The 16,484-nt window shown below is 41.7% G+C and overlaps 1 protein-coding gene across 7 annotated transcripts in view; it reads right to left on the bottom strand.

Annotated features, from left to right (window-relative positions):
- Nucleotides 1–16,484, bottom strand: part of LOC108699920 (disabled homolog 2-interacting protein) — a 254,554-nt gene that overhangs the window by 15,518 nt on the left and 222,552 nt on the right. For 6 of the 7 annotated variants that reach the window (XM_041575181.1, XM_041575183.1, XM_041575185.1 and 3 more), the window contains 6 exons: nucleotides 7,771–7,915; nucleotides 5,943–6,087; nucleotides 3,416–3,652; nucleotides 2,629–2,830; nucleotides 1,704–1,882; nucleotides 110–1,043 (listed from right to left, as the gene is read on the bottom strand). In XM_041575181.1, the coding sequence (XP_041431115.1) occupies nucleotides 110–1,043; nucleotides 1,704–1,882; nucleotides 2,629–2,830; nucleotides 3,416–3,652; nucleotides 5,943–6,087; nucleotides 7,771–7,915 (1,842 nt within the window). The remainder of the gene's footprint in view (nucleotides 1–109; nucleotides 1,044–1,703; nucleotides 1,883–2,628; nucleotides 2,831–3,415; nucleotides 3,653–5,942; nucleotides 6,088–7,770; nucleotides 7,916–16,484) is intronic. The other variant, XM_041575182.1, reaches the window with a different exon arrangement.

The following is a 16,484-nucleotide window of genomic DNA, read 5'->3' as shown; positions in this document are numbered from 1 at the left end:
CTTTTATATTTACTGTCAATTATTATAAAAAAAACTATACTTACTACATAGCAATCATTATCCACTTGAATAGTCACCAGCTGGAAATAATTCAAAAACTATAGCTTACCTGTTTATGATGCAGTGTCCTCTGTTTCATCTCGGGGCTGTCACCTTTGGAAGATGACGACTGTTGCCTCACACGGGCACCACTGCCTGGCCAGTCTGGAGAAGAAGACATCATACTGCCACTAGAGGGTCTCTGGTACGTTGCCGTGCATAATAACGTTGGGGGTGTCCTTCCCCTGGTCATTGCTGGGGGTGGTGGAGGTGGTGGTTGATCTATTCGCCTCTGAGGGCCTGAACTGTTCTGCCGTGGCATTGTAGGTTGACCAGTTTTTTCACATAATGAATGCTGCCTCCTAGACATATCCCCAGATCTACACATATCTACAGATCTAGACATGTCTACACACCTAGACATATCTCCAGATCGCCTACTGAAATCTTCTGTGCTCCCGGGGTTCATAAAACCATGTTTACTTCCTGCTAAGTCCTCGCTATTACTATGGGAACTGAGGGAGCTATGACACTCTGATCCAGAGTCCCCTAATCCCCGTGGTGAAACTGGCAAACCTGCTGCCATTTGGTACACAGGGTTTTGGAATGATAAAGGTGCCAATAGCTGTGGTCTACTCGGCGTTGTGTCTGAGTTTGGAGTAGTTGGTGTATGTCCTGTTCTTCTAGCCGTGGTCATTGTCATTATATTGCCCTGTGGTGTCCTTGCTGTCCATATTGCTTGCAGCTGGCTAAAAGATGTCTGACTGTCATTTAAAGAATCCCCAATGCCTGAAGTGTTGGTGCCAATGTCCAACACACGATTGTCCTGGAGGTCAACCATTGACAAGCTCTTGTTTCCATTGGTTATCTGCACATCCGGCTCATTGGCTTCCGAATAGCTGGAACTTCTTGCTGGCGACGGCTGAACCCCAGCAGACCTTGTGACAAAAAATAAGTCCTTGTTTTCAGGGGTTGGAGATGGTAACCTTGTGAAATCTATTAGACTAACGGGAAATAAATAGACAGAGGGAGACCAACTTTAAACGCTACACTGCATTACATAGAAACCATTAGTTAAACAAACTGCTGCAGCCCATGTTGGATTCAAATTCAGAAAATAAACCAAGATGGTCACCAAAATAGCATTTCCATTGGTCAACGTCAACACTGGATGAGTTTGGTTGGCCAATGATTCTTTTTTTTCAAGAACAGCTGATTTTTGTTTGTCTTGTTGGCGAGCAAGGGGATTAAATCTGACATTTAAGTGCGAAGGGAATAAACGAAAACTCATCAACGCACACAGTGTTTTGTACTTGGCCCCCTGAGCTTGTGTCAAATGGAAATAGGTTTATAAACCGTCGTACCACATGCTGAGCAGAATTAGGGATAAAAGCTATGATTTACCCAGACAGCCCCTACCGCCTCGTTCTTCCCGACCTTCTTCTAATTAAATTGTTAAGTACAATGTAGAGAGAATTTAGCATCGGTCTTTAGATCGGTGTAATTACATTTCATTAATGGTGAAAAGAGGGGTAGAAATTCCCCATGAGGTTTAAACCATGTTATTTAATTCCACCCATTATGCGCCTGGGAACTGACACCATCTCTGTTATCTAAAGGGGCAGATATATATATTTATGTGTAATGCCAATGTCCTCTCTTACCCCGATAAGTCATTCTCTATTACCATCTTCTGCAGGCCGGTTGATATGCTGTTGCTTGCGTTTGGCGTTGACGCCGAGTGCTCGCTGGAGGCGGAGCTCTGGATGCTGGAGGGGTTACTCAACCCTGCATTTACATCTCTTAAAATACGAGGAAGGGGCCCAAGTTTGGCGACCGTGACCTATGTAACGGGGGCAGGGAGAATAGGGTTAGTGCCGTATAAATTCTCTCCACCGACCATAGCCTTGGCAGCTAGGGCTGAACTAGAAAGCCATTACTTTCTTACGTATTAAAGGACAAGCAATCCAGCAATAAAATTTGGCATTATGAATGAAAATGTAATTCCAAGCAACTTCCGAATATGCATTTATTTTTTATTCTCAGTGTTTGCAAAGGGTAAATGAATTTGCTTTTGTAAACAGAGTCTGTGAAGCCATTAGTTATCTCTGCTAGTGATGTGCGGGTCGGGAAAAAATTTGTTGGGCCAAATTTAGCTAAAAAAGTGATAAAAATTACACTGTTAATGATTCTTGCCACTAGAGGCCACCCTTCAGTTGGAAGCTCAAGTTCATCACAGATTTGCATTTACAGATCGTTTAACCCATCTCTTCCTCTCTTTGGGCACACAATAAGCTATACCCTCATACTGTACTGTCTAAGGGAATCAATATGGCACCTCCGTTACATATGTATAAATACAAGTATACAGAGAAGGAATGTTCTGGGCACACAATAAGCTATACACTCATACTGTATTGTCTACAGGGAACAATACGGCACCACAGAGAAGGAATGTTCTGGGCACACAATAAGCTATACCCTCATACTGTACTGTCTAAGGGAATCAATATGACCGCTCCTGTGGATATATATATATATATATATATATATATCCATGCAAAACACTGTAGGGGTGGCATTTCATACCTGGTCCATCTGTGCAATGACATCCCACAATAAAGAGTGCAGAGTGGAGAGCTCCCGTCCCAGGTCGATGTAGCCCTCAAAACCGGCCGTGTTGGAGATGGTCTCTGGGTTGGAAATCTCCAAGAGGAATCTCTGCATGTTTGTCCACTCGTGCTCCAGAAATTGATTCATGAACGACATGTACTCCTCCTTACTGCCAAACCTGAACCAGAACAAAGTGGGTTGGTGGATCTGTAGCTGCCACTTACTGCAGGTAAGGGCCACAGCGGCTGCTTTTAAAGGGAAACTCCAAAATGAGGGCTTTAATTGAAGAGGAAGGGAGATATTTAGTGAAAAATAGAGGCTGTTGAAGCCATTCGCTTTATGGTCCCTAAGGGACAGACGAAGTTGCTTCAGCCACAAAACACAAGGTCATATTTTGTGTGTATCTGGCACAGACAGTTATCACATGACTAATGCATATTGGATTTCCTTGGTGCTACTGATGAAGCTGTAGCTTCACCGCTCAATGCTGCTAAAAAGTTATTTACCCTTTAAACCTGGCTCATGCGGGATTGTGTTCTCCCCCTGAGCAGTTCCAATAAGTACCAAACCCATGGGCATTATTAATTGTGCCTGCCTCTTTAAATTGACACGTGGAAGTGTAATCGCCAGAGCGAAGGGGAAGATTAAAACTCAATATGACTCAATGAGAGCCATTGATTTTCTTCCGCCAGCAAATTGTTCCTCTTTGATTAGCAACACATCCAAGGGAGGGGGGGGAGAGGAGGAAGAGGCCCATACTCACTTTGCAAAGTTGGCAAGGTTCTGAGTGACCTTGGCGATCAAGGTAAGTGTCCGTGCTGTCCGGTCATCCGGGTATTCCTGGAGCAGGTTGAATAGTGATGGGGACATGATGGCCGGGCAGAGGAAGCGCAGGAAAAGGGAGGCACTGATGAGTCGTTCACTGATATCGGGGCGCCCTCGGCTGTTGCACTCTTGCCTCCAGGAGGCAAACACCTCTTTCAGTTCCCTTGGAAACACACTGCGTAGAAATTCACAAAAAGTATGGATTTTAGAAACTGATGGTAAAAGGAAACTTGAAGTAACCAATAGCAACCAGTCAGGGAGCTGCAATTAATCTTCATGGTTTGTTGCACCTTCCCCAGGGCAAACCATGTAAAAGGTGCAATTTGGTGTCACACCATGAGTGTGGACAGTTTCCCTGTCCTGACTCCCACAGCCCTCTCCAATGTATGTGCTTTATCCAGCTGCAACATCGCCACCTAGTGGCTGAATTCTACTGGTCACCTGTAGGTTATAGGAAATACTTTAGCCTAGGAATGCAATAACTTGAGTATAAATACAAATATAACATATACCTTAGTTGTACCCTCATACTGTAGTGTCTAATGGAATCAATATGGCACCTCCCTCCTCCCATATGTATAAATATAAATATACAGAGAAGGAATGTTCTGGGCACACAATAAGCTATACCCTCATACTGTACTGTCTAAGGGAAACAATACGGCACCTCCCACCCCTGTTCATTTCACAAAACAAGCTGTGCCTTTCTGTTTTACTGTCTGACTAAAGTAACATGAAAGTGTGATAAATATTGCATATTTCTCCTTTAAATAGAACATTAGGCTTGAAACACACCATAATTCCCCGGCAATAAAAATAGCAGTGAGTGTGTGCAAAAGACTAATGGTGTTTGAGGGATTCTATAAAGTGGCTCATTAAATATGTATATGGGGTTTGAAGGACAAAAAGCAGCCAGGCAAGGCGAGGTGAGGGATGTATGGCTCCAGCTTCAGAAACACAGGGGCCACATAGGTGGGTCATTTAGGGTGAAGCCATAGTCCCCTGACAGTACTGACCCCTCGGTACAGATACAGCTGAAAGGTAAAGCCCCTGCAGCGCTAGAAAGAAGGAAACCGGGCCCCCAATTGTTATTTCCCCCCCGCCTGTAAGACTCTGCTAATTCCCAGTGCACTTCATTGACCCATTTCCAGCTCGGCAGCGCCGCTTCTATAGAAACTATGATATATAGGTGCAGGAGCCTATCTTGTGACTTCATATCTCATGTTAGTGCCAGATTACCATGGCAACGGACATTTGGATCAGAATCACAACTGGGGTGGTATTATTTCATAGCCGGGTCTCTATTAGGAAGATATATAATCCCCTTGCTGCTGGTGCAGCGCAGAACTATCCGATTTATGGCGTCTTGGGGACAAATAAATATCAATAGTCGCCATCTGCTATGAAGCCTTTTTATTCCAGACTGTCAGGCCGACTAACCAATGATCTGGGAATTATGGGACATATCTCATCATACTCAGCTTGCCTTAATGATATTATCCCCTGTTCTACTTGCACCATCAGTGCTTTAACATCATTCTTTATTAGTTGTCAGAAATCTTGGGGCGCCATACTGCTTATATGAAAGGGCCCATGGGGCTTTGATTAATAGCTACTAGTCCAGGCATCCTAGGGACCAACTAAGTAAAACGGGCCCCAGATTTAAAAAGCGGTCGTCCAAATAGACCCCCCCATCCACTGGATCAGCCATTTAGATATGTCAGATAAAGGGGTACAATGAACCCACAGGGAGTTCTGCCAGAGGCAGTGGTGTAACTAGATGTTATTGGGCCCCACAGCAAATTAATTTTAGGGCCCTCCTGAATATCCAGAGGTTTTCTGTTTTACCAATATATATTGAAATGACACATTAATTAGGGCTTCATGGGGCCCCTATACCTCCTGGGCCCCCCTGCAGCTGCAGGGTCTGCTTCCTCTGTAGTTACGCCCCTGGCCAGAGGGATAGGAAGGGCTCTACCTAGAAACAATATGAGAGCTCCCACATTAAATACACAGAGACAGTAAGGTGGGTGTATTTAGACATCAATGCAGAAACAGCCTACTTGGTGCAGAAATAGGGCATCTATTCTCCTTAAACTGCCGCAGCTAATGACAGTGAGTCCATGTACCATATTATAAAAAACAATCCATTTATTTCCATAGCTCCCTGTGCTGATTAGATTCATTTTCAGATAAACACCATTTCTGGCATTTCTGGCCTAATTACAGAGAACAGGCCCTTACTACAGGCTCCCTCACTGAAAATGAGTATGATATGTATTATAAGGGATAATGAACCTCCTACTGTAAATGATAAGGATATTAAGTCACTGAGGGGTTCTGTGATCATATAAACGCACAAGGCTGCAGACTGAGTTATAAAGGGGACTCTGAGTATCACTCATGTATTATAAGTGATTAAGTACCCCAGGATAAGTAGGTGATATGGAAGTTTACATACTGACCAATAGGAGTTGATGATTTTGCAGAATGCCAGTTCACAGCACATTTTCAGATTGCTCTGGTGCTCGGGAAGATCTGATGTGGAACACTTGTTGGGATCGACCTCACAGTTTTCATCTGATTCATACAGTGCTTTTATAAACTCACCTGAAACAGGGGGAAAAACACCAGTATCATATCTAAAGCCTCAATTGTTAAGTCTGTAAATAATTTTCCCATGCTTATGTGTATAATGGGTAGTTCTAGTCTTGCATAACAAGGTTACACATATATAGAAACATTGGGGTAACAGTCACCCTGCTATAGTTTCAGGGGTACCCAGGACACAAATAAGCACTCACCCCAAATCTCCCCCTAACTGGCCTTCAGGCTGGGCCCCCTTAGCTCATAACAAAGTTACAGATATATAGAAACATTGGGGTAACAGTCACCCTGCTATAGTTCCAGGGGTACCCAGGGCACAAATAAGCACGCACCCCAAATCTCTATACTCTACACACAACTCCTCCTGTAACAATTCACCACGTTCCCTTTTGGGGAGCAGAGATCTGTTTCTAGTCGTTACCCCTAGGCTGCTCAGCACAAGTAACACTGACAAAGCCCAAATAAAAAGAAAGGTTCTTAATTTATCTTTTCACCTCTTGCAAAGTCTAACCTATTCCCGCCAGCGGCTGTGAAGTTGTTAATGGGAGCTGCTTTGTGTTTATGGCAGCTGTTGAAGCAGCGCTGCTGTAATGGAACGGCAGAGCTGAGAAGAGCAGGCAGTAACGTATTGGGGGAATGAAGTGAACAAATGAGAGTGAGGGGAGGGCACGGAGGCTTCAGTGCAGAGAGAATAAATAAATATATTCAAAGTCACAAATCCACTAGACTGGAAAATGAGCTGTAATTACAGATCTGCTAATGAAGTGAAAAAAGCCGATTAGAGGTTTTGCACCCGTAAATGTAACATTCCCATCCCTGTCCTGTAAACAGTAGCATTCAGTGCACTCTCCCTATTGTGCCTGTACTGAAACAACAATGACACTGCTCCTTGCACCCCAATTACCCACACTGTGCCCCTGGTATCAGGGCTGTCACTATTGGATTACTGGGGAATGTCAAGCAAGATGCTCTCAGGAGAAGGGAGTGTTACTGTAGCATTGGAATGTATAGTAAGGCAGGAGCAACCCTGTAGCTGTGGCACGGCAGAGGGTGCAGTAACGCAAGGATGGTGTTGAGGGCTGGAGCTGTTCTAAAGTGGCAATACTATGGCAACATTGTGTTGCTGGCTTACTATTACTTTGCTTTACACAAAATATTATTACAGAAGTGTGTTACCCTCCTCCAGTGTATACTCCATACTGTACAACTTCCCAACACCACTGCCAATATTATTATGGAAGAGTTGCTCTCAAGAAGGGATTATTGGCAGCTCTTTCATGCTAATAGACTGAGAGCAGATCTTCCATAATATTCTGGGCAGCTCTGAAAGCTTTTCTGAGGTAAGAGATTACCGACAGCTCTTCCATGCTAAGAGACTGCAAGCAATTCTTCCATAATAAGAGATTACTGACAGCTCTTCCATGCTAAGAGACTGCACGTATTTTTCCATAATAAGAGATTATTGACAGCTCCTCAGGTTATGAGATGGAAGAGCTGCCCAAAATCTTATTTTAGAAAAGCAGCCAATAATTTCTCAATATGGAAAATCTGCTCTCAGTCTCAGGTGGCAAAACTTTATGAATCCCTTAGCTAAAGACAGTGTTCTGTTGGGGAGAAGAAGCAGCTCTAGGTCTGGCAGCCAATGAAACAGACTCCTCAGAGGAGCAGGTCTCAAAGGAGACTTACCAAGCGCGTCCTGCAGGTACTTCTGCCCTACAAGCTTCAGGTACTCCTCAATAGCCTTGGTGGCGAGTGTGTTTTCCCGAAATATAAGATGTTCATTGTCACCACAACGATCAACTTCAGACATCATTAGGTCCGTGAGGAAATCCTGTAAAAGGGCAGAGAGAGAATGAGAAAATAGCTAGAATCCCAGCTGCCATAAAGCAGGACAGGACTGCTGCTTCCAAAGGGGATCAGATAGTATCTGTACAGCTACTGGGACAGAATGTTATACAAATAGCTAAAATCTCAGCTGCCATAAAGCAGGGCAAGACTGCTGCTCTGTGGGAAAGGCGATCTTTAGCTGTAACACAAGCACTATATTTACTAACACACATTACATATTGTTCTCAAATACAAATGTTATGTTTAATGACAGTGTCCCCTCAGGCCACAAATGAGGACACATTGTTACAAAGAACAGAATAAGTCCCCGAAAAGGAAATGTTTCCATCATTGTGAGCATTAATACTCAAACCTTCCCTTTGTTAAATCTGCATAGAAATTACTTTGCAATTCGCTGCTCCTTAATAGATTTTGTCAGGCTGAGAACGCGGAAGACATGTGAGCCCTGTCAGCCGATAAAGTGTTAATGAAATGGTAATTTGGAGTTCTCTCATTGGACGGTGGAACTCCTGGGAAGCCAAATGAGGAAAATAGATCATATGGTCCATTATGTTACCCAGGGACCTGTCTACAAATATTCTACACTCCAGTATAATTCATTAGAATATCTGTCAAGGCCAAATCTTCCTGTAACCTCAATACAGGGCTGGTGTAAAGGGGAACTATTGCCATTCTAGAAACAGAATTATTGTTTTACAAGTTCACACACTTGTTTCTATCCACGGCAGTTCCCCTTTAAGTGACTGTAGGGAAGATGACCATAACATTTAATGTCAAAGTTGCTGAGCCTGCAGCCATTCAGTTGAGGTTGATGTAGTGTTCTGAAGGCTGTTTTACCCCACGGTGCTACCGTCAATAAAGATAATGCCCTAATACTGGGGGCAAATGACATGTGACAGTTTCCTGGGGGGTTGTCAAACCCCCCAGACTGTGAATAATCCATGAATCCCAATCAGATGTCTCTAAATTCATGGCTTTTTGTATTGACATTCAACATTGGGGGCTAAGGTGAAAGCCAAGACTAATGGCGTGTTTAGGTGCCAAGCAGATTCGTCGACGACCTTTCTGTGACTCACGTGTGTTTGGACTCGCAGTGCCCAGAATGACATATTTTAAGTGAATCACCATTTGTTTAAAAAGGAAAGCACTTCCCAAACAGACACATGCTGCTGTGAGATACAGGCTCTATCTTGAAGCCGTAATAAAAACAGATATGATTAATGATTGGCTACAAGAATGCACTTTCTGTTTATCATTGTGGCTCAATGCAAAATACTTGATTCAACGGACACTTATTATGGTAGAACCTACTCACTCCTTACTTAACATAGATTTATGACAAGATATTGCTTAGGAGCCAGATTATATTAAGGTAGGCACAATACAAATGTAATCTTGCTCCAAGCAACAGGATAAGGGCAGTTGAATCGTTAAATGTGTTCCTTGTCTAAGGAGATAATTAGCTTTAAAATATTTTTCTTTAAAGGGATACTGTCATGGGAAAACATGGGAAAACATTCAAAACGCATCAGTTAATAGTGCTACTCCAGCAGACTTCTGCACTGAAATCTAATTCTCAAAAGATCCAACAGATTTTTTTATATTCAATTTTGAAATCTGATATTGGGCTAGACATATTGTCAGTTTCCCAGCTGCCCCAGTCATGTGACTTGTGCTTTCACTTTAGGATGGAACTATTTTCTGGCAGGCTGTTATTTCTCCTACTTAACTGAACCTGAATCAGTCTCAGTGGGACTTGGCTTTTACTATTGAGTCTTGTTTTTAGATCTACCAGGGAGCTGTTATCTTGTGTTAGGGAACTGCTATCTGGTTACCTTCCCATTGTTCTTTTGTTAGGCTGTTTAGGCGGGAAAGGGAGGGGTGATATCACTCCAACTTGCAGTACAGCAGTAAAGAGTGACTGAAGTTTATCAGAGCACAAGTCACATGACTGGTGGCAGCTGGAATAATATGTCTCGCCCCATGTCAGATTTCAAACTGAATATAAAAAAATCTGTTTGCTCTTTTGAAAAATGGATTTCAGTGCAGAATTCTGCTGGAGCAGCACTATTAACTGATGTGTTTTGAAAAAAACATGTTTTCCCATGACAGTATCCCTTTAATGATGTCATTAATGGATAACATTGTCATAAAAATTGCCAGTCAGTGCTTAAAAGCTGACAGATTTGATGGTTGCATTCTTTAAAAAATAAATAAAGGGGAACAACGTCAAAAAACTATTTGTTTGAATAATGACAGAAAATATAATAATAATAAATTAGTTAAACATTTTCATTGGTTTTAAAGTTATGTGTAAATGTTCTTTGCTATTGAAAGCAGTGTCTGTCTGGCCATTTCTGTTCTTGTTTTACTGTGTCTATTCTCCAGATACAATGTAACAGGAAGTTAGCCGACTGTCTATTGATACAATGTAACAGATTTCTCCTCCAGGGCTGTCGGTCAGCTGACTTCCTGTTTACATTGTATCAGGAGAATAGACACAGCCAGACAGGCACTGCTTTCCATAGCAACTACATTTGCAAATAACTTCAAAACTGTTCCATATTTTTAATAAAAGGATAATAGAAAGTTGCTAAGAATTCTGTGATCTTTCATTTTACTAAATAACTGTTTTCGGATGGAATTGCCCTTTAACAATATCTGAAACAAGATGTTAAGGAAACTTCATGGTTACACATCTGCTGATAAAGATGGTGACTCTTCTTTAGGTGAGTGTTGTTCTTAGATTCTCTGTTTCCCAGAGAGACCTGGGAGATGCAGCTGGAATGAGGCGACTGCCTAATATTTGTACTCGCTTTCATTGATATAAACAGAATGTTCTTAGTCTCAATAAAAAGCATAAAACAATGTCATTTTCTTCCTGCACTCTTGCAAAAAAGAATCCCTTAATGAACAATAATATAATTTATTCTTATAGATTCTCCTTAATGTATGTATCTGGGTTAAATATGTCACTGTCACTAGCTAATGGTTTATCCACTACTGCTTATTACCAAGTGTTTTTTATAGGAAAATCGAGCAGAAAGCTGCTTCTGTTCAAATATCCATTAATATCCCGAATATGTAGATACCCTGGCCCTGGGATTAAATGCAGAGAAGACACCTTATAAAGGCAGGTGGTGGGCAGGAACTCGGTTTGGTGTCCCCATAAGGATGGCTTATATAATAAGTTGGCAATTTAGCACCCATGTTAGTAAGTTAGCCCCAGAGATTTCAGAAAGACGATAGGGTTAGGAGGGATCTCCATGGTGACCATAGAAATTACACATATTTTCATATTGGAAACAACACAATTTCTTATCATCTTGGGGGCATATTCTCTTTCTGCCATTCATCTTGTATGCGAGTGCTACATCATCATCAAATATGCTACAAAATTGCTACTAAAAGTACATTATCCTGTCTTTGTGGCTGCATGAAATTTTGGCATATGAAGCACGGTTCAACAGTGGCGTGTATTAGAGGAGAAAGTCATATCGCATCTACATTTATCCACATAGCAATGATAGGTGCAAAGCCCAAGGATGAGGCTCCTATACTTTATAGCTAAGAAGCCAGTTCTATCCAAGCTGAACATTTTTGTCCCACCCAGTCTCATCTAATTGCGGAGAGAACAGGCCCTATAGATGTCAGGTTTTCTGGTGGGCCCTGGGGAACCCAGTCCAACACTGAATAGAAAAGTTAAGCACTGTTAAACAAATTCAGGGGGCTCAAACACCCTATTTGTTGATGAACAATAGAGCAAATGTTTACTCTTTTCTAATTAGTATTGGGGCTCAAAATGCCTTACCTGATTAGGGGCCTTGACTCTAGGACTCTTCCTCCTGGGCCAAGAGCAACATGTGGAAGAAGGGTTTTTCCTCCTGGGCCAAGAGAAAAATGTGGAAGTGGGTTTTTTTCCTGGGCCAAGAGGAACATGTGGAAGAGAATTTTTTTCTCCTGGGCCAAGAGGAACATGCGGAAGTGGGTTTTTCCTTCTGGGCCAAGAGGAACATGTGGAAGTGGGTTTTTACAAGACTGAAATAAAATAGCAGAGCAGGAACGATATGGGATTGGCCATGTAAGGTTATACACAATGTTATGTTAGTTGTTAAGTTTGTCCCTACATAGCAAAGTGGCAACTTTTTTGCCCATGTATGGGGTCCTCTAGACCACCTGCCCAAAGATCAGTAGCATATTTATGGGGCAGGTTAGAAAGGACCACATTAGCTTGTTTACAGGGGGCCTACGTAGGCCTGAAATGTCATCAGATCATTGGCCTGGGGGCAAATATTGGATCTTATTATATATATATATATATATATATATATATATATATATATATATATATATATATATATATATATATATATATATATATATATATATATATATACGGCCAGCTTTAATGATGGTCAGGTGCTTGTGTATTATGGCTTAGAGTTGGGGGACAGTTACACAAAATGCCACATGGAGTTCTGAATAAATTCAGTAAAGCCCTTGGAGACTCAGGATTCGACTGGCCCACCAGAGCATCTCCCAGTGGACACTGGCCCTAGTGGGCTACAGCCAATGTCAACTGATGAATTTAACGAAGGCTGAGCTTGTAGGATTAGACCTAGTTCCCCTTTAAAAATAATGTTCTATTAGAAAAGGCAATAAAACATCGTGTTCCAGAGAGTAAACCAGTGGATGAGAGCTTCTGGCTACGAGGGTGGGGGGAAAAACACTTATTGTAGTTTTATGCATCCGACTGTAAGAGAGAAACCTCCAGCGACTGTTTGGGAAGAATATTATTTTAATTAGCTTTTCCAAGTATTAGTGATTCCTTTGTGTCGACAAATATTACTTCTCAAAGCCCACTTTGCTGCTCATGAAACACAGGTTTTCCCTGAAGGCCGGGTATTCTGAGCAGAAAGGTACGGTATAATATATACACTGTGATCACCTTTTATTGCAGAGAAGCCGGCAGCGTCCCACAGGATTTCATTTATCAGCTTTCTTCAAACACAGATTATTGTGAGAAGGGGGGGATCAATAAAAACAAATCCTTCAAATCAACTGTAATATGAGAAATTTGCCTTGGCCTGTTATTTCTCCGCTGAGTCTATGGCATCAAATACGCTATTTGTCTTTCAGTAATATCGATGCTAAAGTGTCCTCACCTGAATATATTCAATGCACCTAGCTCTGTCTGCTAGAATGAAGGGCCCCACTGCCCCTCAACAGAAATGCTAAAGTTGCATCAGTAGCTTTAAGTAGACTACCAAGATCCAGGGGCGGATATAGGGGTACCCAGCAATTGGATGGGAGGGATCAATAGGGAAAAGGGAGAAAGTTGAGAGTGGGGGCAGATTAAGAAGTATTTCCTTGGGAACCAATACTACCTGGCCTGGATATACCATAAAATTTATGATTCGTGCAATTCAACTACACTAGGAGGTCTACAGCCAGGCAAGCAGTCATTGCAGGTGGTGTTTTCAGATCACCTTGTGATAGTCAATATGTTCAGGGTCAGACTGACCTTCTAGAACACTAGATGATCTTCTGGAAGGTCCAAGCCAAGGACAATTCCCACCAATCCGTTCTTACTTCCACCATGTGACATCTATGACATTTAGATAATGTCTTCATTTAATTGTGAGAATTGGCCTCCTGTCAGGTTCTCAGGTTCATGTCTTACACAGCAGATGTTTGTTCCTATGGCCAGCGCTGGTCATCAAACTGATGATTGATGGCTTCAGGCTTCCTGGAACATCAATGATAAGATCACTGGGATTCCCTACATCCACTATCTCTTGTATAGTCCCCCCCAGACGCTCAACGTAGCTTGCTCCTCATTAGCTAGCTTGGATAGGGTCATATTGGATATGTAGCCAATGTGGGCCAAGCCTGGATGTAGGGGAACCTTCTCCACAGTACTGCTGCAAAGGGGGTAAGGCCCATTAAACCATCTAGTTTAGTAACCATTTCTGGCAATTAACAACATTTCACTTGCAGACTGTAAACCTCTAATCTAGGGCTGTTCAACTGGAAACCACATGCTGGTCAAGGTACCAGATTGTTCAGTAGCTCCACTGACCTCTTATGAGGACATCATAGCTTTCTTATAATCTGCCTCCCAAACATGCATGCATGATATGGACACAGCTGCCCTAGTGCATAGACCTATGGGACACAATGGCCCATACTGAAGCTGTTAAGCTCTAGGCTGATATCCACTCTACTGTTCCTCGTGGTTCCTCCTTCTACTGGAAGCGCAGACGCTGTTGACTCAATAAAAGTGCATTTTGCCCTGTCAGCAAGGCTCTGGATATGATAGAACTCTTTAGCAAAGACAAATTAAATAAAAAGATAATGAAAGAAAACAGATTATCCCAACAGAGACTGTTCAGAACCAAGCGGGAACGGATCATTCGCTTTCGCGCTGAATCAATAATTGTTGACACATCAAGCCCACGGCATATCTTGTGGCTCAGAGAAATGCTCGGCTTAAAGCCCCACACCGGCCCTGGAGAGTTAGGAAGGTATTAAGAGATAATCAAATCCTGCATTCAGTGGAATGGCGGGTGGAACGTTTGCACAGAAAGCAAACGATTGCTCTGCTTCTGTCAGAATGCGTAGTGGGAACTTAGATCCAAAAGCAGACAACTTTAAGAACTGTCCTATACATTGGCTGCAGTGTACCCTGTAAGGGAATTAATATGGCACCTCCCTCCCATATGTATAAATACAGATATACAGAGAAGGAATGTTCTGGGCACACAATAAGCTATACCCTCATACTGTACCGTCGAAAGGAATCAATATGGCACCTCCTCCCATATATATATATATATATATATATATACTGTATATATATATATATATATATATATATATATATATATATATATATATATATATATATATACACACACATATACTGTATATATATATATATATATATACATATATATATATATACAAAGAAATTTGGGCCTGGTGCACATAGAGCACTGGTAACTGCCCAGGTGCTGGAACAAAGGAGTTGTATAATCAATAAAGGAAAAATCCGCAGTCATGGGTCTTTGTGAAGAAACTCTTAGAGTTTATTCATTCGACGTTTCGGCTCATGAACGTCGAATGAATAAACACTAAGAGTTTCTTCACAAAGACCCATGACTGCGGATTTTTCCTATATATATAGATATAGATATAGATATAGATATAGATATAGATATAGATATATATATATATATATATATATATATATATATACTTTTTTTATATATATATATAAAAGTCCAATTAGTTCAGCACACCAACAAAAATCGTACACAGTCCTGGTGCTACCCCCAAGCAGCAATATGTAGAAAATCCAAAAATACGGATGCACACAGGTAGGTAGTTTAACAATAGTTAAAAAACTTACATTTTATTCAGTACATTTAAAAAAGCAGGTCGATATATATATACAAATATTCAGAGAAGGACTGCGCAAACAATAAGCTATACCCTCATAATGTACTGTCTAAGGGACTTGATAAGGCACCCCCCTCCCATATGTATAAATACAAATATACAGAGAAGGAATGCTCTGGGCACACAAGTATGCTTTGCTTTAGATATAATTTATAGCAGGGAAGAGGAGCGCACACTGACAGCACCAGGTTATAAGGGAAATGTGTTGCCTTTTCTCTTGAATCCAATAGATCAATTCCCCATCACTTGTAGGTCTATTGGCATCATCCCACAGACACCGGGCAGAAGCCCAGAGACTTATTACAGCAGATAGTAATCACATAACTTATATCACTCAAATCTTTCTACTAACCAAGTGAGTTCCTGACAGTCCTGAATGAGTTACAGCATAGCATTTCCCTTAGTTAAGGTCACCCTGTCCTTATCCCATGCACTGAGACTGCTCTTTCTGCTCTATCCTCCTTCACAGAAGGCCCATCCAACTAGGGTTGTACCTCTACATATGGATGGGATGGCAGTTGCTGTATGGTATCTCTTTGACCATTTCTGGTTCAAGCTCGGGCCCAACAACTCATAATAAGGTTTCAGATATAGTATAACAACATAATTGCATTTAGAGATAGATGTTGAACTAAAACCAAGACAAAACCAGCCTTGGAATTTTTCTGGCTAAACCAGTGAAACAGCAGCCATGTAAACTCAACTCAAACTGAAAAATCCCGATATCCTGAAAATAACAATAAACAATAGATTGAAAAGAAAGCATAAGTCTTCATAAGACGTGAGAAACCCTATTGTGGCTCCTTCTGGGCAAAAGCTCTCCTCTGAGGAACATCAAATATGATCTCCACCATGCCATGACTTTTCTGGTCTCCTTGTGCTGTAGGCAAATGTTATGGTATTAATAACAGTTTATTCTTTCCATCAGCACAAGAAACAAACCCTGTGCCTGGAAATCTAGCAGGATCCAGTTGTCTCCCCAGATTCTTCACCCTAGGAACCACAAGCAGCACATGTAACAGAGGGAGAATCTCCGATAAAGGGGAAGCTGCATGATTTCTTACACAATGAGGGGAGAAATGGGCAAA

This window comes from Xenopus laevis, chromosome 8S (assembly GCF_017654675.1).
Source record: "Xenopus laevis strain J_2021 chromosome 8S, Xenopus_laevis_v10.1, whole genome shotgun sequence".
NCBI classification, from domain to species: domain Eukaryota; kingdom Metazoa; phylum Chordata; class Amphibia; order Anura; family Pipidae; genus Xenopus; species Xenopus laevis.
The sequence above is the reverse complement of the archived record's forward strand: the minus strand, read 5'-3'. Positions and strand labels throughout refer to the sequence as shown.